Source organism: Emydura macquarii, unplaced genomic scaffold (assembly GCF_026122565.2).
Source record: "Emydura macquarii macquarii isolate MOO-44397 ecotype Brisbane River unplaced genomic scaffold, CSIRO-AGI_Emac_v2 contig_2184, whole genome shotgun sequence".
Classification (NCBI taxonomy): Eukaryota; Metazoa; Chordata; order Testudines; family Chelidae; genus Emydura; species Emydura macquarii.
Window position 1 is genome coordinate 3,713,219 of NW_027132321.1, and position 20,890 is coordinate 3,734,108.

The 20,890-nt window shown below is 47.3% G+C and overlaps 1 protein-coding gene across 1 annotated transcript in view; it reads left to right on the plus strand.

Moving 5' to 3' along the window:
* PLXNA2 (plexin A2) overlaps nt 1–20,890 on the plus strand; it is a 349,352-nt gene that overhangs the window by 288,215 nt on the left and 40,247 nt on the right. The window contains exons 14-18 of the mRNA XM_067558841.1: nt 3,622–3,739; nt 7,553–7,689; nt 10,927–11,094; nt 13,980–14,073; nt 20,272–20,511. Coding sequence (XP_067414942.1) covers nt 3,622–3,739; nt 7,553–7,689; nt 10,927–11,094; nt 13,980–14,073; nt 20,272–20,511 — 757 coding nt within the window. The remainder of the gene's footprint in view (nt 1–3,621; nt 3,740–7,552; nt 7,690–10,926; nt 11,095–13,979; nt 14,074–20,271; nt 20,512–20,890) is intronic.

Sequence of the window (20,890 nt, forward strand, 5' to 3'; positions counted from 1 at the left end):
TGCAGCACTCGAAGAGGAAGGAGAAACCCAAGGGACTGGGAATGGATTTGCCCCAGGGTCAGTACCAGCTGACAGTGGTTGTTTGATGGCCTGCGTGAAACGAGTTTGCTGGGTCTCAGTCTGGTTCCCAAAGCAGAGGAAGTGCCTGTCACTAAAGGCAGTTGTCTGTAATTCACCCTCTTGCTGGCAGTCCCAGCAGAGAGGCCATGGAGAACGAGCTCCTTTTTCGTGCCTAGAGGTGGCCCTGCCATTGCCTGAGCTATTTCTGTGCTGTCTCTAGCTAAAGTACTTCGCTCCGGGGGACTCGATTCCTTTCACGTGGACTAAATACAGTTTTTACACAAAGGATAGAGAACGGCTCAGCAAGATAAACCTGTTTATAAGGCCAGGGCAAAGGAGAATTGCTCTGGTGAGCTCTGGAGTCCAGGTGGATTACTTTGTTTTGTTTTCCCCTTTGGATGGTCAGGCTCAGCCCCTGATCCCATTCCCCTAACTACGTGCTTGTAAACACGGGGTGATGTCGAAGTCCATCTCAGTTACCTGCCGCTCCGATCAGCGACGCAGTCACTGCAAATTGAAATTCAGCTTTCGCTTACCCCAGGAGGCAGGGAGAAGGGACTTCAGGCTGGGAAGATCACGTACTTTAAAACCATAGTCCAGTGGTTAGAGCAGAAGACCGCAAGTCAGGGTTCTTGGGTTCTCTTCCAAGGTCTTCCCTTCACTTGCTGTGTCAGTTTAGGCAAGTCCCTTTTGATCACTCTGTGCCTCATGTTTCCCCGACTCCAAAATAGGGGCAATAAGATTGCCCACTGTTCTGACTGGGAATGCTGTGTGCGGCTAAGGCTGTGTCTATGCAATGAAGTGTGTATGTGGGGGGGGGGTGATGCCGCTGTTTATGTACACACATGTGCACTAGCGTGAACCAATGCAAGGAGAAATATCAGCGTAGCCGCGGTAGCACGAAAGGCTGCATTGGATGCATGGCCAAGTCCTGCCAAGTCCGTATGTGCCAGTTTCAAGTGGGTTTGTACTCTGCATGGTTCAGTTGTGCACCGCTCTGAGCTGCCACAGCCATGCTGCTTTTTATACTCGCGTTAGTTCGATGAAAGCTAGCACAAGTACGTGTAAGTGAGCAACAAATTCACACCCATTGCTTTTCGTGTAGATGTAGCCTTCGTGTTTGTAAAGTGCTTTCCGATCACCGACTGAAAGATGCTACAGAAGTGCCAAGTAGTAGTAGTAGTATTTATTATAGTACTGGCTCGAAGCGGTGCGCTGATACCACTGGAAGCGATGGTGTTTTCTGTCCATTATGCTATAAAACTGTATTGTTTCATTTCTGAAATAAGGAATGGGAGATTATAAAACTACCCTCCTTTGATGGGATGAATCTCTGTTTTTATAATGACAATTCTAATTACAACTCTTAAGCTTTCAAAGTTTGTTAACATCATTAAAACGTTTATCCTGGGCAGATAACAGCAAGTGTTAGCATGAGAGCTGTCTTTTAAAGACGGATCCGGATAAAAGGACCCTCTTCAGGGTTCTGTAGGCAGACTGAATTCTGAGACTGTAATGACTCACCATATGTTCCAGCCATGCAATCTATCAGCCGGCAATTAGATTAATGTTGGTTAAAGGGCCACTTAGCCCAGTAATCAGCACCCTACAGCTCTGTCGAGTGCATCCTTTTGTAGGAGGGTAGCTACTGCAATACTGGCCTGGATTGGGAATCAGAGATCAGCTGTACCACAGCAGCTTGTGTCGCCGTCCCTCATTCCCAACATGCCTGATGATATGTGCAATTACAGGTGCCCTGTTACTTTGTTCTCTGGGGCTACTCGAAGGTATTACTTGGCCAGCAGAGGAATGAAAAGGCCCACGATACTGGCAAATATTTGGTCGTTTGATCTTTTCTTGAGTTTGCTGAAAACCAGGATCGGTGTCCCACCTCCTGCAGTTTGGAATAAAACCTGGCTTTCTTTGCAGCTTCTGCAACTCATCCCTGGGTTCGGGCTGCCTATCGGGTGAGGGGATCAGACGCAATCCCCCCCCCCCCCCCCACACACACACAAGATTTCAGCAGCACAGGGAAGCAATCTCCCACTCACAGCCACCTTGACCCTGATCTGTCTGAGACAAGGACGCGGCACTTTCTCAGCCTGTCATGATTCCCCCTCGCCCACACGTTGCCAGTGCCAAAACAACGCTTCCCTTCTTGCCACTCCTGCCTTCGCAGAGTTCCGGGGAGAAAGGTCCATAGATGATGTCGAGTTAAAAGGAGAAGGGAGAGGAAAGTGTGGCAAATGTAGACACACAGCGGAGACTCTTCAGCCTCTCTTCTGCAAAGGCAGCATCTCTATGGGAAACCCATTGAGATGTGAGCGATAATGGCTTTCACATTAAGGCTCTTTGCTGGCATGTTTGTATTTTGTTAAGCCTCCTAGCGTCAGCTGAGCGTTTTGTCCACAGATTTATTTTTTTCCTTTAAATCCTTTTTATTCGTTAGTGAGTTTTACACTGGTGAAAGCTGCTCGAATGATAGCTCCAGAGACTGCAGCTTTCTGTTGATCTAAGCACAAACAGTGGTAGTACAAGCTTTCCCCACAATCCTCCTGTCAATATACCTCAGCCTTGCTCTGGAAGGGAGTTCAGTATCTAGGCACCATCCAGTGAGAGAGAGAGAGAGAGAGACACACTTTTAGTCTCTCTGGTTAACAGGCTGTTGCAAACTGCTCTGGTGTTTGTGTTTCCAACCCCACCGTGGAAATGACTCCTGAGAACGTCCCTTTTGTAGCCTTGCTAAGGAACCAGGCCAGCCAAGGTTGCTTTGAAAACCTTGGCTCACTAGCTCTCTATTAAGTCTCTCTGTGTAACAAATAATGATTTGGTTCTGGTTCTTCTTGCCTATGGACATTACCCATTGCCCCTGTCTGATGAAGTCAGGCTTTGCACATGACCCAAGGAGATTTGTGTCATACAGCCAAGGGCGGAGTCAAGCTCTTCCTTTCTTTCCTGCCTCTCTCCCTGCCCACCACCCTGAGCCACTATCCTGATCCGTTAGGTTTCTCTTGGGTTTCTCATGCTCACATTCTAAATGTCATAATTCTTTACACCTCCCCTGCCTGAGAGCACGTCACCAGGTACTAATGTGGACTAGATGAAGACTATTGTATCTGTACAATTCGGTTCCACTAACCTTTTTTCATCAGTGTCACGAGTATTCTTTAGTACTTAAAGTTGCCTTCTATGCAAAGGCCTGTATCCTTTGTCCCCTAACGGGTCTCTCAATTTCTGATTAAACAGGAGCCCACAATGTGAGCTGTTCCCTTAATGAACTCATCCATTACTCTGAGGACTTCACACTCACTTTGCGTCAGGCTAATATATTTGCCATTAGTGCTCTGCTTAGCTCTGGAGTTTACAGCTTGTAATAATTATGTCTAATTTTGATTTTTTTTTTTAAATTACTACATGGGGAAAGAATAGACTCAGTAATTAGCTCCTTCCAAAGGGGAGAGCAGCAGGCATCAAAATAGAGGAAGAAAAGAAACCATCAAGCTGAGTAAGTCACTGCTGCCTCTACCTGCTAGGGTCTCATCGCAGGTTTTATGTTTTCAGAATTGTGTGTGAGATGGGGCAGGCACTCCCAGGGATCAGTTCCGGCCCAGTTCTCCTCTGCATCGGAGATTGCAAACCTGAGTTCATGGCCAAGTCCTCACAACAGTACACATTTGTGGTGAGTACCTGGGCAAAACCAGTGGGAGGGATGATCAAGCCAAATCGTCTGCTCTGATTTTGGCTTGGTACGCGTACTATAGGAGCGTGCTTTCTATGGGCGAGTGGATTGGGTGGGAGACGGGAAGTCCTGAGTTCAAATTGTGACTCTAACACTGATTCTTCTGTGTGATGTTGTACAAGCCATCTGTTAAGCAGGTAATCAAATGGTACAATTTTTTTCAGACGTGCTGAGCCCCCGTGGCTTCCACTGATCTTCAACCTAAATATGGATTTAGGTGCCTGAATTTATGCCCCCAGAGCTCTGTTTTCTTTTCCATGTCTGTTAAATGGTGATACTATTTACCTGCTTCACAGAATCATTGAGATCAATTAGGGCTTCTGGGTGAAGTATGTTGAGATCCTTTGAGCAAAAGCACCATGTTTGTGTAAATTCGTCCTGTAGCTATGAACTATCCTGCCATGGAACTGGTGCCATGTTGCTCATATTTTTCCTCTTGGGAGGGGAAGAATAATGAGGACACATTACTCTGGAATTTAATTAACTGGGATAAAGCTATTGTGCTGCTGCTTGCTGTTCTCCATTATGTGTATTCAGAGAGCACCAAGGGATTACCATTTTTTATCATTCACATGTGAATACTTAATATATCTGACTTGCTGCCTGTCTCTACATATTTAAATTTCTCCTGCAACCTACCTTGGGAGGGGAGTAATTGTGCATCCAGATATCAAATGACTTCCCCTAAGGATGCTAACTGAATGTAGATTCCATCCATACACTTAATCAAGAGCTACTCTTTGGGGTGGTGGATTTCCATTTGTTGAGTGATCATTGTGTCTTTCTTTTATTTAATGAGCAGCCTTTTGATTCATAAACTTGCGAGACACAGCTGCGGTTTTTTGTATCTCCATTCTTGCCTTCACAGGACACTTTACCCAACCACATTGATTTTATGCTGAGTGGAATCTGTGCATGCAGCGAAATGCTAGCATTTACCAATTGTCCATGATTTGTAAACTAGCTCATATATAAATGAGGCCGGTCTCTGCCATCTCTGTTATGAACACCCTGTTCCCCTGGGATATTATTTATTCAATGATGTTGCACTGGTGTAAACTATTAATGTTCCACCAGCCTGCTGAAGGAGAGAGTCTGAACGTCAGCGTAAGCTGAGACCACTATGTGTAGAAGGCACTGAGAAGAAGAAGCAGTCCTCTCCATTCCTGTAACACCTCTTAACAGAGGGTCTCAAAACACTTGATAAATACTAGGTTTGCAAACTTTTAAAAACACAAACATTTTCTTTAGTGTTGTGATGATAAAATCAGGGTTCCATACTATCAAAAGAAGCTCATTTTAAAATCCCCCGTTTTACAGACGGGCAAACTTGAATTGAAGGCCCCAGTTCAGCAAAGCACTTAAGCATGTGTTAAAATCTATGCCTATGCTTAAGCACCTTACTGAATAAAGACAGGCCTTAAACTCATCTTTTGAGGTTGGCCCATCGCTGGGTAGGATTAAATTTTGTATGAATATGGTGCTAATGAAGGGGGCCGAGCTGACGTCTCTGGTCAACTAAATCTACTATTTCTGCCCAGGACGTTTATCACACGGGATGCACCAACACCACCTTTCCCAGCAGTGTGGCTCAGCCGAGAGGCACCAGCTCTAGGGCTGAGAGAGAAGTTCAGTCTCCATCGCCTGGTCAGCCCTTGGCCACTCTCCTCTGACTGCCAACAACAGGTCCCACGTATTGCCGGTTAGAGCCGTAATTGCTGTGAGGTGGACACCAGCCCATTGGGAATAGAGCTGACACGCTTCACCAGGGATCTGGGCTGGATGGCCAGCCTCAAAGTGAAAAGCTCTTTGCCCCTTTCCCAGTTCCCTGAGCCATGCAGACCCCTACTCTTGGGCAATTCTTGGGGTTAGCCTGAAGATTCCAGGGTAACAGGCAATGGGCATCTTACTGGGCTTTCTCAGGTGGCCAGTTTTTAAACAAAAATTTTCTAGCCATCCAGAAGGAACTCTCCCATGGTTTGTGTTAAAAAACCAGGACCTGGCTGAAAGTAATTGCAGAGATTAATCTTGGAGTAATACCTTGCAGCAACCTGTTAGACATATGGTGAGCATTAGCGTTCTTTGCATTCTTGTTCCTTGTGTTCAGCACTTCCTTTATTGTCATCTCTCTTTCTATGGCACTGAAAGCTTCTGGTGCATAATTTCCTTTTGTGGTTTGGGCTTTTTCGCCACCCCTTAGCACTGTCACAAACGCCATTAAATACACAAGAAAACTGATTTGGAAAAAGCAGAGTTCTGCTCTGACCGTGAGAGGGTTCGTGCCTCAGTGAGCTCCTCATCTGTCTAACCCCCCGCAGGTTCTATGCTGTCACCTCAGTGACGCCCATTTTACCTGAGAGCTTTACCTGTAAATTCCATTTTACCTGAGAGCTTTACCTGTAAATCTCCCATAATTAACACAGAATCATACAAGTTAGAGATGGGGAAATCCTGTTTGATTGCCTGATCCTCAGCCCATGCAGGCCATTAATCCCAGTCTCGGCATTTTGGCCAGGGGGAAGTTATGGGAAACTATTTTTACATATACCTTGCATCAGCTGTTCCCCCTTTCATTTATGGAAGAGAGTGACATTTTGGGGGTAGAGCCTACACTCTATTCAGGCTACTACCGCTTGGAAGCTTCCTGAATTATCAAAGACACCTTTTACCCTGTCTTGTAATGCTTGAACAAGGCCACCCCCACTACGATTAAAAGGTCACAAATTTAAAACTAATAAAGGGAATTGATTATTTATCTGTTTTTTACAAAATGTATAGCTAGCCCATGTAACTCTGTGCCAAACATACTGATATCAGGAGCTTGGTGGGATTCATATATGTATAAGAGTCACCACAATGAGAGAACATTACAGTAATTAGATTAAAAAGCACACACCAAATAAGTAATTTCTCATGAAATTGGGGTTGTACAGCTAAAGTGCACGCACTCAGGAATTCCTAAATTTAAGCTTTTATTAATCCAGAGAATTTTAAAGATAAAAATAGAGAAATTGCAGAAAGTAAAATAAAGGTGGTTTTATGGTAGTGCTTACAAAGTTTACCTGAACGAATTCAACACCAAGTACTTACTTTACCAAGAAGTAAGAATTCCCAAATTACAATAATTAACATTATCAGCTAGTGACAAGTTAGTTCTTCTATTACTGTGCTGTAAACTCCCAGGGATGCCCAGATAACTTCTTCCATCACCATAGGGCGATATACCCTCCACCCACAATGTTGTTGGTTTATGCATATCACGAGCAGAACTGATAGTGCTGCGTATTTTCTATTGATTATAACTTTTTGCCAAACTTTAACCATTTGGAGCAAGGACTTGAAATTTGGCAGGAAGGTTGCCCAGTTATTAGAGGTTTGCCTTTTGCTGTTTCTTGGAGGGTGAGGGGAAACACCCATATTTAGCTATGTGATAAACCTTTGAAAAAAATTGCAGTTTGGGCATGCTCAGTTGAGACTTGTTAGAATTTGGCAGCTGAATTCGCCAAAGCTTGTGTTTGCTCTGCGTATGCTCCAACCCAGGGTTGTGGATGCTGAGGTGAGTTTTCCATGCATTTGCTGCTCCCAGCTGCTGGGGTCCGCTTTGGCACCAGGTATAAGGACTGAGAATAAGGAGACACTCTCTGCTGTGGTCTCAATGGTCCCTCAGGCATCATCTGATCCTGACTTGATTCCAGGAAACTCCAGCTCCTAGCAGACAAAAGCAGTGACCTTTTCTTTCCTTTCCTTCCCAAGAATCCAGCGGTGAGTTCCCTGAGCCCCAGCCGTGGCCCGGAGTCAGGAGGGACCATGGTGACCATCAGTGGCCACTACCTGGGTGCTGGCAGCAGCGTGTCTGTGTTCCTGGGAAACCAGACGTGTGAATTCTATGGGTAAGAAGAGCAGAGCATTGCTTCTGTGAAACCAGCCAGCCCCCAGCAGATATTCTGGAGGCTAGTGAGAATGCTGTATATCAGTAATTACCGTTCCCTTCAGCCTCGGAAGAGAGAAAACAATGTTTGTGTTCCCACTTTATGGTTGAACTGGGAAGTGGTGGTTTAGGAATAACCTCTTAATAAGGGGGGAATGGATTTAATGAACTTCCTCAGCTCTTTCAGAAAAGGTCTCGTTTATGTCTCTGGAACAGATACAGAGGAAAATGCTCCAAGCTGGTGATTATTTCTGCTGCCTATTTTAATTCATTCTTATCTGCCGCCGATTCCCTCTTCTGGTTCCTCTCTGCTCTGGAAAAGCCCTTGCAAGTTCAGGGGTGGGCGGGGTCCTGCTGGGGGGTCCAGGATGGGTGGCAGCATTTACATACAACTGAGCTGAGATTGGCGCTGCAGACTGCCAGTCTGTCTGCTCAGAGTCAATTCAGCTGAGCTCACCATGCACATGCGGGCCCATTAGTCCTCACTGCTCTGGGCAGGGAAGGGAAGGTTTTCCATGTTGGCATTAGTGCAAACGGAAGCGCAAAATCCCCACGTATCTTAATATGGGCATGGCCAGGCAAGCAGAGCAGAAAGGTCCATCTAGGCCAGTGCTCCACCTCCTGCTGTGCCAGCAGCAAGCAAGGGCCTGTCGTATTGGGTCAGGGCCCCACTGTGCAACCACCAATAGGAAGGAACAGTCCCTGCCCCATAGACTTTAATCCAATATCCTACTTCCTCCCAGACCAGATTAGAGCAAGGAGCAGTATAGTCCAAAACCCCACCGCTTTCCATACGGGACACCACATACCGGGTAGATTGTGGCTGAGCGTTCAGAATGGAGCTTTGTATCAGGCCTGTTGGCTTCTGTTCCCAGCTCTGCTGACTCGTCATGTGCCCTTGGGGTAGTCACCTTCTCTATAATGGATAACTCTACCGCTTATCTAGAGCACCACGCTTCATGGGGTGTAAAACACTTTGAGATCCTCCAGTGCAAGTGAGTTCCTCCCTACGGGCCGAACATCATAATTTGTTTATCCTCGGCTCCTGTTCCATGTATATATAGGGCCAGACTGCGTCCTCAAATGCACACGCTGCATTTGAAATCAGAGCAACTGGCATGCGTGCATTCAAGGGCAGAATTAGCCCCATGTTATAATCCCTTAAATATATGATTCTTTTCAGGCCTCCTGCAGATACTGACCTGCGAAAACCCTGCAATTGCTTTGACTTGTCTGCATGTTCTAATTACACCAGACCAGCAGCAACTTGAACACAGCAAACAGCAGTACATAAATTACACCGTCTTGCCACGCAGTGGCACACTGTGGTCTGTAGTGTCCTTGGTCTGGTCCGTGGCAATGAACTTGCATTGTAGTAGAGGTGAGGGACAGCCTGATTAGATGAAGCAGTTTCTAATGAGATTCCCTCTAATTACAGCTTCCCCCATTCCCCTGCCTCTTGGAAGAGTGGGTAGATTCACCATGACGACATAATAATAGCACAGAAAGCTAATTAACTGATCACAGGGAGCTTTGAGTGACTCTGCCAGCAGTGATGCGTCACTTCGAATCTCATGCAAGGGCTAAGCAGGGCCCTCTGAATCTCTGATCTCCAGCAGACTGGAGCGTCTGCACTAATGCAAGACCACGGGGATGAGGGTACGCGTGAGATGAAATGCAGCGGAAAGCAATGAGCTCTTCCTGACCGACGCTGGCCGTGTGAATATTTGGGGTGACGTTCCCAGAATTTGAGAGGAGAGTGGAGAAAAGCGATGAAAAGAGGGCTCCTTTTTACAGAATCGAGTCATAGCAGTGAGGGCTGGCAAAGAATTATGACTCGCGCCCAGGCCCGGCCCCCCAGCACAGACCCTGCAAGTCTCCCCAGTAAACTAGATGTAGTTGGAAGGTGAGGGAGGGAGGCGATGGGGGAGAAGAGGGGTGAAGGAAGAGGGAAGAGACAACGGGTGGCAAAGAGAGCATGGCAGCTGAGCCAAGTCGGCAAAGGTTCCAAACCAGATTCAATCCAAATGATTTTAAAAGTCTTTTTCAAGTAGCTTTGTTGTGATTGGCCCAAAGCGTCTCCTGCCCTTTGTTGCCATTCCCAGCGGTCAGGCCTGGCTGCCTGGTCCTCGCCTCTCTCCAGGTCAGAGTTAAGGCACAAAGTCGGGGCAGCTTGTCATACCGTTGCTGGTGCCATCTGTGGATAAATAGAGGACTCGATCTCCAGGGCCGTCCGTCGGGCACCTTCCAAGTAAACACGAACGTCACAATACGCTTATGAACGGCACAAGTGTTGTTATTCCTATCTCAGAAGTGAATGTGACAAGACACAGAGAAGGCAAGTAACTTGCCCAAGATCACGGAATGAATCAGTAGCAGAGTTGAGAGAAGAACTCCAGGCATCCTGACTCTCATTCCCCACACTAGCCACTAGCTGATCCTTTTCTGGTTTTATGGGCATGTTGCTAAGCTGCCCACATAACAGTTCTCTGAGGCTTATATAGAAGCAGATGGTCTAGTCTGTCCAGCCACCAGGCATCGAGTCCTGAGGTTCATTCCCAGTTCCACAAGGGGACAGGAAAACAAAGCTGCAAAGGGAGTGGTGATATTGTTCTAGTTCTGTCTGGCCCTTCTCAGGTTGAGACTGGCCATTTTTCAAGGTCCATGTGTGCCATGGGGGGAAAAAAGGATTCAGCTTTTGACTAAGCACACAAATCTGACTTGGAAAACAGCCATCTGCTTTCACACACCCAGCAGAAGGCAGCAGGTTCACAGAGGGATGTGGAAAGCTGCAGCTTGGCACAAACAGTAATTTCAGGGAGTCTGACTTTCTCTTTGGATAGGCAGGAGGGGGTCTGCCCTTGCATGGAGCTCTCCTTGCTCCTCTGTGATGTTAATGAATTCGCAGTATCAGGAGCACCTGCCCCCCCCCCCCCCCCCCCCGTTCTCCTTGCAAGTTTCCACTTGGACAGCACAGTATTCACTTCCTGTCCTAACCTGGTGTACAGCATTGCTATTGGGCTATGAACAGCTGCCGCATCCCACCCCAGAAGTGGCTGCACTTCAGTGCTAGGAGATGTGATTGCAGTGTACATAGTGCCTTCGCTTGGAGGAGCAGCACTACGGAAATTTGAGAGGGTTCCCATTCCCGTAGCGCAGATACTCTCCAGCTAAAGGCTCTCCTGTTTCTTTTTCACAGGAGGTCCATGAATGAGATTGTATGCGTCTCTGCTCCCTCAGCACATGGCCTGGGCCCCATCCATGTCTCGGTGAGTGTGGACCGGGCGCAGTTAGAGAGCACCCTGCAATTTGAATACATTGATGACCCCAGAGTGCAGCACATCGAGCCTGAATGGAGCATCGCCAGGTAACGAGTCTCTTACAGCTTCCATCGCATGAGAAGCATGCGGAGAGCATGCCTGGCATGGACACTAACTCGCCAGATCTAATAGAACTAGAGACATTACAAGCTGGTTCGATTCTATAGGAACTGGTCTAGGCCTTCACCCCATACTCAGCGGGAGAGTTCTTTAAGGTAGCTCATTCCTTTTCATTCCCTTTTCCCCAGAGGCAGGGAATATTGAAATACCACGCAGGAGGCCCTTCCTCCCGGGGTCCTGGTTCATCTGGAAGCAGCAAGTCCAGAGCAGGGCCTCACCCTCATGCAGTTGCCAGCCCAGTTCTGCAGACTTCAGCTGTTAGGATAAGTTTGCAAACCCGGAGCTGATCCCCCAACCAAACTTACCCCAGAGTCTGAGCAAGCCGGGATCCGGTGTTCTGGCTGGGATCCATCTCTCCTGCTTACCTGGATTCAGATGTGCTCGTGTACAGGACAAAAATATAATAACTTTTCTCCCCTTTCTCTTTTGCAAACCCATTCTGATTGCATTCTAGGCGGCTGTTGGCATTTTGTTCCTTCATCTGACCTGCTTTGCCGTCCATCCCTGTTAGGAATCAAACTGGAAACTCTCATGCAATGAGATCAGCATTCACCTTCAAAATTATGATGCCTCTTCCTGGTCCCCCACCTACTAGAACACATGGTTCAGGGCTCAGAGTCACAGAGCCTGCTCCCCCGGGGAGAAGGGGGATATCTTGGATGTTGTTTTTTGCAATTCTCTTCACTTGTTTGGTTGCTTTGGTCAACATCCAGCCGGAATCAGGTGCCCCAAGGGTTATTTCACCTGTGTAAATATTGAAGACATTGCTATTTAGGGCCTGATCCTGCAAGGAGCGGAGCACCCTCCCCTCCCTTGAAAGTCACTGGGTGTTAGAGATGCTCAGCAGCTTCAGGCTGAGGCCCAGAAGGAGGGACAAAGGGAGAGGGTTTTATTCTTTCTAGATCTTTGTATGGTGGCTGCAAAGGCTCAGAAAACCCTTTTAAGAACATTGCAGGGTATGTCTACACTGCAGTGTAAGCCCAGGGTTAGCAGAACGCAAGTTAGCAGACCCTGGGTTTGTTAACCTAGGGCTTGAGTGTATACATGCATTTGTAACCCCAGATTAGGAATTGTTGAACCCTGGCTCCAAATCTTGGGATCCAGTATCTGCACTGTATTATGTGGGCCTGATTCCAACCACCTATATCCCAGATTTCCTAGCACCGTTGGATACTTTTGGTGGACTCCCACAGCACGAGTCCAGTGGGTCTACGTCTACACTGCAAAGCAACAGGGTTCAAACCCTAGGTCCAGGTTTGACTCTGGCTCGGACCCTCCATTCCCTTGGAGGCCCAGGGTCCAAGCCCTGGGATATCATGATTTGTGTGTAGGTGGAAGGGGGCTTAGGCTTGAGCCTGAATTTGAACCCTGGGTTTACATTGCAATGTAGACATGCTCAGTCTTATCTCTCAGGACAAAAGAAGGGCTATTTAGAATAGCATGCCTTCCACCCAGGGTCCTGAATCTGTCTTTGCCAAACATCTACAACATCCACATTTCCTGAGATGGAAAATCAGGTCCAGAGTTATTAAACCACTTGTAATTACCAAGGCAATTACAGCAGTCTCAATCTGCGCAGAGATTCCAGGAGAGCATATAAAGCCCCAAGATCACTCCCATCTGCTGACAAAGTGCACAATTGCTCATTAAAGTCTCCTTCTTGTAGCTCTGGAGAGTCTGGAATGAAACAAAAAACAGCAGCAACCAAAAAAAAAAAAAAAAGAAGCCGCCGCCGCTCCTGCTAATCAAAATGCACTGTTTATCCACGATTCACTGCTAGGGACAGGATGGCAGGCGTTGCAGCATCATGCTGACGTGTGGAGTGTTATAAAGCTAGGCCAAATTCATCCCAGGTGTAACTCCATGAATCTGCACATGGGATGAAACAGGGCCATTAAATTTACATTGTTGTTTAAAAAAAAAAAAAAAAAAGCCAGTGGGAGAAATAAGTGTCTCCTTTGAAAAAAGACCAAGGCAGGCTAAAAGTGACGTCCTCCCTGAAGCCTGAAATCAAGGGTGAGTTGGTGTGTTGGTTGAGAGGGGTTTCCTGGGCTCACTTGAATCACTGGTAGAGATGCTGTAAAAGACACAGCTGGTATTTCCTTTAGAAAGCGCAGGGGTGCTATGCTACTTACTGGATGTGCTCTCCAGCAAATAAAACAGAAGGAAATTGAAAGAAGGAAAGACCCTGTGGTGCTTTTTGCAAAAGTTTGGAGGTGTTGGCTCCAGAAGCCTGGTCATATTCTAACCTGGCTCATTACACTCTGGCTCCCTAAATTCCCATGTGGCTAACCAAACCATTTATTTTTCATCTCCCCCCTGCCAGACCTCTGTTACATGTGTGGTATCTGGGGTGCCCAACCCCAGAGGTGGTTGCGATCTGGGAGTGCGTGAAATAACAATCCCTTCAGAGCACATACTATTCACCGTGCAGCATCCTGTTACTTAGAAGACTCACTCTATAAATCATTGAACACGGTGACTAATCTATTGTCCTTATTTATTTGGTCCCGACTGTTTATTTTTTCATCCTGCTGCTTTTGTTTGCGTCGAGCCTTGAAATGTTTTGTAGAGGTGACTACCCACGGGGGGATAGTCGAGACCAGAAAATCCAATTAGCTTGTGAGACATCCCTCCCCAGAGGCTCAGCGATAGTCTATTAATCCACTATGTCACCTAGTTCCTGTAGAGTCCACAGAAAACATCTTTCTGAGATCAACAAGCATCCGTGTTGTTGGAGCACAGTCGCTATGCACTGCCGTAGCTGTCCCTGCCAAACCTCATTAATCTGGTGTTTACTGCTTCTCTACAGCGGACACACGCCTCTGACAGTCACAGGGTCCAACCTGGATGCGATTCAGGAGCCGAGGATCCGCGTGAAGTACAATGGCAAGGAGTCTGTCAATGTAAGTAGATGTTGTCATCAAAGGGCAGTTGGCTTCCCCTTTAGCCCTCTTGAGACAGTCACCTTCAGCCGTTGGTAACTGTTGGAGCCCATGTGACATGAGTAGCAGGTACGGCCCACCCAGACCGGGCCAGACTGCTCAGCAGCACCACAGGTGTTTTCGGTTCAGATGCATTCCGTGGCACAGCTGCTGCAGCACATGGACCAGCAGGGGCATCCTACCACTCAGACCTGCAACATTGTCTGGCAAGCTAGATTCTAACGGACGCCTCCTGGCCTGCGCAGCATGTGTGTGTGTGTTATCTGTATGGACTCCGAATCTTCAGCCGCAAATGGACTCTGCAGTTGTTTGGACGTGGGATAAATAAATATCCCTGAAAAAGACTCGCGGCCCTGTGCAGAAGAGGCTTCTGAAAGGGGCGTCTTAATATAGCCTTTTTCTAATTCTTTTCAGAGCCACCCACACTGAATCAAATCCATCCTCCCATTTTCAAGAGACAGCATGTGCATTGATAGCGCTGTATACATTCTGGGTAACAGGTTAATGCTCCCCAAATCTAATTTTCTTTAGTCCTTTTGAATTGTAGGGCTAATTAAATGTAAGCACCTCACACTCAGAAAGGTCTCCTGGGCGTTCAGGCGTCTGCCATGTATAGCTGTCCTGGCTGAATTGTTCACTTGTTTGATTTAACTGGATTTCGAAAAGGAGCTGTGACTGAAGATGGAGATACTATACACCAGGGTATCTGCGCTACGAACTCGCTTGCTCAGGGAAGGTAGAAATGCCAGAGAGTGCGCTGTAAAGCAGAAATGCTGATGGAGCCTTTGTCCCAGTGCTGCTGTAATAAAGAGAGTGGACAGGACAGGCTATTAATAGAGATGGCCTTTGGCCTGTCATTAAGGGAAGGAGACTCTGCTCAGGTCAACTTTACCCTCCCCTGTTTGTTGTGTTTCCCAGCTGGTGTCCCCAGGTACTAGCACTGACTTAACCCTTTAGCTGAATTCCCCCATCTGGCAGGCAGGGCTGGCTGAAGGCATGCAAATCCTGCACACTGCTGCAACCCAGCCGCCTGCTGAGAGCCTCCGGGGCCACAGCTCCAGAAGAGAGCGAGCCATCTTTCATGGCCTGGGTTTGATTATTTTTGCACCCGACCGCTTGCTCCCTAGGTCAGCAAAGGGCCTGGGAGTTCTGCAGTTGATGCCCTCAGCCCCGGGCTACTGAATGGCCCTATGAGAAGCAAGGTGGACTGGCTCCAAATGGGCATTGTTGGGGAGACTCCTGAGGGAGGAGTGCGTATTTCACGCCATGGAGGCAGGGAGTCGGGGACAGCTGAGACACATTGTGAGGCCCAGCCATAGATCATCTGAGACACACAAAAACCAACAGCAGGGGAGGGAGCTGAGAATAGAGTGAGTTTGACACCCAGACAATGGGAAATGACTTCTGCAGCGACTCAGGGGCGGCTGTACAGTACAGGGGCCGCCCCAGGCCAGCACAGAACTGTCAGGAAGTTTCAGAAGCTAGAAAAGGAAGTGCCCTATTAGGTCATCCGATCCGTCTCCCGAAGGTCAGTATCGTCTTTTTGAAATGGCCTGTGTTTTTTCCAGGCACTCTGGATCCCCAAGCGCACTCTAGCCAGAGAGCCCTGCTTCCTGCAGCGTGCAGCAGTGGTGGGGTTTCCACAGGACCCATCTCTGGAGGCATGTCTCGGTGGAGTGGAGAGACAGAACAGATATCCATCCCCATAATGCCAGCCGCTCTGCGGCAGCTCAGGTTGCCTTGCTCCTTTTTGTGCAGGCCCACAGCTAGGTTTGCAATGAGAAATTGCCAGCTTGGGGTTTGTTCTTTTTTAGCAGTCCCTCTGTGTCTGTCGCTCCATAAATACAGCTCCTATCACAGCAGCTCTGGGCCCAGTAAGCATGCAAGGGCAGGGAGGAGGGGAGGGAATCTGCCACTGAACAAAAAGCTTTCAAGCTGCTTTTCACTCTTGCTGCAATGATCAAGTCGTGAGATAAGTTGAGAGGCTGCTTCCCTGCTAAGATGCCGTCCATCCTATGAGGAAGTGAAAGATTTGCATTCCAGCCACGTGGGATGGTTCAAGGGGAAAAGGCTGCAGAGAACAAAGGAGGGCAGGGAGCTGCACCACAGATGATGCCAACTAGATGTTCAAGGGCAGCCGGGTTTGCTGGAAGCAGGGTGCTCATGCCACTACAGTAGGTATCTCTAATAGCACCTGCTTTTAGTGGCTATGTCAGGCCCAGTTTAGCAGCTTGACATAGAAATGCACACGTGGCTCTTCTGCCTGCAAAGCCCCAGATTGTCACACGCAGAAGGGAGCTGGTGTGCAGAAAGGAAGGCGCCCGTTTTGTGAGCTGGATTGTGGCTCGTTAGGGGTTTGCGTGCACAGGGTTCAGTGTGTTTCTCCAACTTTATTTTTATGCCTCCCTCCTAATTAGCTCTAACTGAGCCCCTTATTTAAACCATTTGTCCCACACTTCATAAACCACCGTGGAAAGTTAAAAAGTCAATAAATAGAGCTGTAATCTTTTTTTTTTCTTTGGGCCCAGACTGTGTAAATTGCATTCTCCCCAGGCGCACTCAGCAGAACAGCTGGCAGCATACCCAGGCCACTCCACGGGTGCCAAGTACGCAGTGCTGCTCTTTAGCTAGACCCTTTCATGCCCTAAAAACTGGTGAAACCTCCACCCGTTAGCTTCCTGCAAACAGAAGCAGGTTGGTATCTGGCTAAGCTTCTGATGCCCCATCCTGTCTTGACCTCCCTGAGACGAAACTCAGCTGAGCTTTCGTTCCTAAGAACTTGCAAGGGGAAGCAGAGGTAAAACTCTTACTTTGCCTCTGTGACGTGCTAGTCCCAGGCTGTCACCCTTGCAAACAACTGAATTTCTAGTTCTCTGGCTGAACTGAAAAAGTTGAAAATGTTTTGTTTCGGGTTGAACAAAGCATTTCTGCATTTTTTGGCAGCTAAAAGTTTTGTCCGAAAAATGTCACCCAGCCCTGGTGACTGTCCTTGTGCAGCTATGATGCCATACACAAGGACTGGGTGTTAATTATTGATGGTTATCATTTATCTTGTCCTGTTTCATCTGTGTGCATTTGGCTGTTTTATGAGCTTGAATGATGATATGTGAGGTGCCTAGAATACTGTAAAAATCCAGTTTCTGATTATAATCATTATTATTTAGTAACTTTCAACAACCTTCTGCCTGGAAACAGTTTTGCTTTCACTGAGAAACAAAGTGACTTTTTAGATCTGATCAGCACAGAGAGAAACTCATGGGTCAGACTTGACAGACTGCTTTTAAGAAGGGGGGTGTTTCAGGTATTGTGGGGATAGTGGAAGGAACATTGGATGTAGGGAAGAGACAGACCCATCTTGCTGAGGTATTCTGTGAATAGTCCAGGAGTCTTTTGAATTCCACTGTTTTGGGGAGGAAATTTTAGCTCCGCTGAAATGATAGAAGGGAGGCTGATGGAACTGGTATAAGACTCAGCAGTAGAGCAGTGGATCTCAACCTATGGCCCGTGGGCTGGTTGTAGCCCAATCAGCACATGGCTGCGGGCCACTGACATCCTCAGGGCTGCACAGGTAGCATATATATTGTGTGTATGCAGCCCACATAACACGTAGACAGCTGCATGTGCGGCCCCACAGTGGTAAATAGGATGAAAACCTCTGCAGTAGAGGAACTATTAAAAGAAACTGCAAGTCCCCGAACTTGCACCTAAATCTACAGCTGAGCTGACACTCAACCATTTTTAACCTTCTGAAACATTCAGATAGTAGGAGAAAGGGACACTTGCATCTTACTCCCACCCTTACCCCTGGTTTCATGCATGGGATTCCAGCCTTGCCCGGAATAGCTAAAATACAGCAAGAAAGGCTGTCGTCCGCTCTAGTGTATCTGCCTAAGTCTTTATCACTTTCCTCCTATTCGCATCAGAGCAACTCAAAATTGTTAATGGATTTTATTCTCTCAGGAACTCTGTGTGGTGAGGAAGTATCATCCCCATTTTACAGATGGGGAGCCGAGGCACAGTGTACATGAAGTGAATCGCTCGCGGACACACAGGGAGTCTGCGGCAGAGCTGCGAACTGAATCTAGATCTCTTGAGACCCAATCCAGTGCTCTATCCATCCTGTTCCTGCTGAAATGATACTTAAGATTTATTTAACTCTTTCCACCCAAGGAAGCTGAGCTGAAGCAAACCCCTGGTTTGTCCATGCGCACTGTAATGAGATGAATGCTCCCTTTAAGATTCCACCTGGTACAAAAGACTGAACTTTTTGAGTGCTGTCCTGGAAAGGGTGAATTACTTAGCAGTCATTCCTTTTCCCTTTCCCTCCCTCCCCACTTCAGCTCTGAGCTCTGCTTTCCTTTTTTTTTAAACTTATTATTATTATTTATTATTACCAAGATAATTCTAAATACACTATTTGATTGGAATTAAATCTTCTGTTTGTGGAGGAAGGCCAAATTAAACATCTCCTGAAGCTTTACAGGGCCTGGTTTCTAAATCAATTAGCACAGAAAGCTATGCTTTTCCTCCAGACAAACTCTTCTCCCTAGAAAAGGGGAGCAGTGGGCATTTTACCTAGCATCCTTCAGTGTCAGCTGATTGTTCTTTTGCCCCTTTGGTATTAGAAGATTGTCTCTGATCACAAATGTGTAGCCAAGGCAAGACGTTAATTGCGGGGCCAGTTCAAAGGCATGTTTGGCAGATACAGTGCAGTAGAAGAGAAGAAAGTATTTAGCAATCTGGTGTGTGATTCTTTAGTTGCTTAAGCCATTTTCAGTTTGAAGCGCTATCTCCAGCTCCACTCTTGTGTCCTTGTGCTGGTTTAGAGGGGACACAAACTCTCCCACAACCAGACTATAATGATTCAAGCTTAAGCTAATGATTCTGACTAAATACCAATCTGGCAGAATCCGCAGGGGAATTTAGAGAGGCAGAATGCGATTAACCAAGACAGAATTCAGCTAGTGTACCATGATCCCTATAACTTAGCGCCATTAGAAACGTTAATGATCTGGAGGGATCAGAATCCTCTTTTTTGTATTTCACCTGATGGAACATATCTGCTGTAACCCGCCCTAGTGCTGCGGTGGTGATTCAGTGTAACTGATTTGGAAGGAAGACTGCAAAATTCTGTATAACCCACATAACTGCCTACAGCCTTCGGAGATTGCTTTCCTCTTCAAGTACTGGCCAAGCTCAACAGAGTGTGAGGACAAATAAGATCACAGCCGAAGTGCTATGGATGCAGACTATCTTTTTGGTTTTTAAGTTGCAGGAGTGCAACCTCTCCTTTGTCTTGCTCCTCCCAAAATCTCCTGGACGACTTTCAGCCTAGAAGGGTAGCTTTTATAGACCACTTTTTCCAAATAAGGTTTCCTTCAGAAAATGCCGACGTCCCCTTCGCTGTGTGAAATGATTTGACTTCCAGGAGCACCACTTTTGCCTCCTGCTGTCTGTTTTTCCTGCTGCAGCCCTACACTTCCACAGCGTGTCAGTAACGTTCACACACGCTCACTTTATCCTAGCGCTGGCCCCTCTGAATGTGGTGCTCAGTCCCTCACTTGCTGGTTTGTAAAGTTTGAAAAGAAACCTGGAGTTCATGTGTGCGTGTGCCTGTGGCAACACTTCCACCCTATTGCCCGTGTGTTGGAACGATGATCCTTCCCATGTGATACACACCCCTCTGGACCCTTTTCGGCTTCCCATATGCTGTCCCTCTAAACATGGGTCTGTGTGTCTGCCTGCCTTGGAAAGACCAGCTCTAGACAGAGAAAAAAATTCACCTCCCATAACCCCTGCTCAGGCTGCCAATTGTAGTGGTAGCTCTTATGCTGTGGACACCTGTCCCACTAGGAGTAGGACTGCAGCTGTTTCAGATAGAGGCCAGTAAACAAGTCCGATGACAATGGCTTGTTGTCAGCTGGGATGGATTTGGAGCCTTAAGTATCTTCCAGTCTGAAAGGGCCATATTCAGCCCTGGTTGTCAGGGTATTAAAAGACAATTAGCAACTGTTCATTAGACAAAGCCTCAATGAGTGCAACTCCATGGAAGTCAGTTAATTTGCCACTGGGTGTTACGTCTGAGCAAAGATCAGACAATAAAAGAGATTTCTCATTCCAAGTGTTAATCTTCCTCTCTTGTTTCCCTTTCCTGTCCAGGTCTGTAGGATTGTGAACACAACCACCCTGACTTGCTTAGCTCCGCCCCTCACCCCTGAGTACCGACCTGGCTCGGATGCCGTCGAGCGACCGGACGAATTTGGCTTTGTCTTTAACAACGTGCAGTCCTTGCTGATCTATAATGACACCAAGTTTATTTACTATCCAAACCCCACGTTTGAGCTGCTGAGCCCTACTGGGGTTCTGGATCAGAAACCAGGATCGCCCATCATCCTCAAGGTACAAATGCCGGAGACGTCCGTTCCAGTTGTTGGCACAGTCCAGCTGCTCTCTCTAATTCAGAAAGCTACATATACTGGAATGGGAAATGAGTGGGATGGGGAAGAGTGAGAGGTGAGCCCCAGGAGCAGGGCTGTAGATGAAGACCTTGTTACAGAACTGCAATGTAAAACTGACCTTGGCTACCGCCTGTATCTGTTGGTCAGCTGACAAACACAGTGAGGAGAGGGGATGGTTTGAAATACACTGGATCCCTGATATCACAGGTTGACTCAGCCCTTCATTCTTCCCAAGTAGGTCAATGCACTTTACTCTCTGAGGGTCTTTCAGATGAGACCTTAAAAACTGCCAGCTCTGCATGCCCATTAACGATCCCACA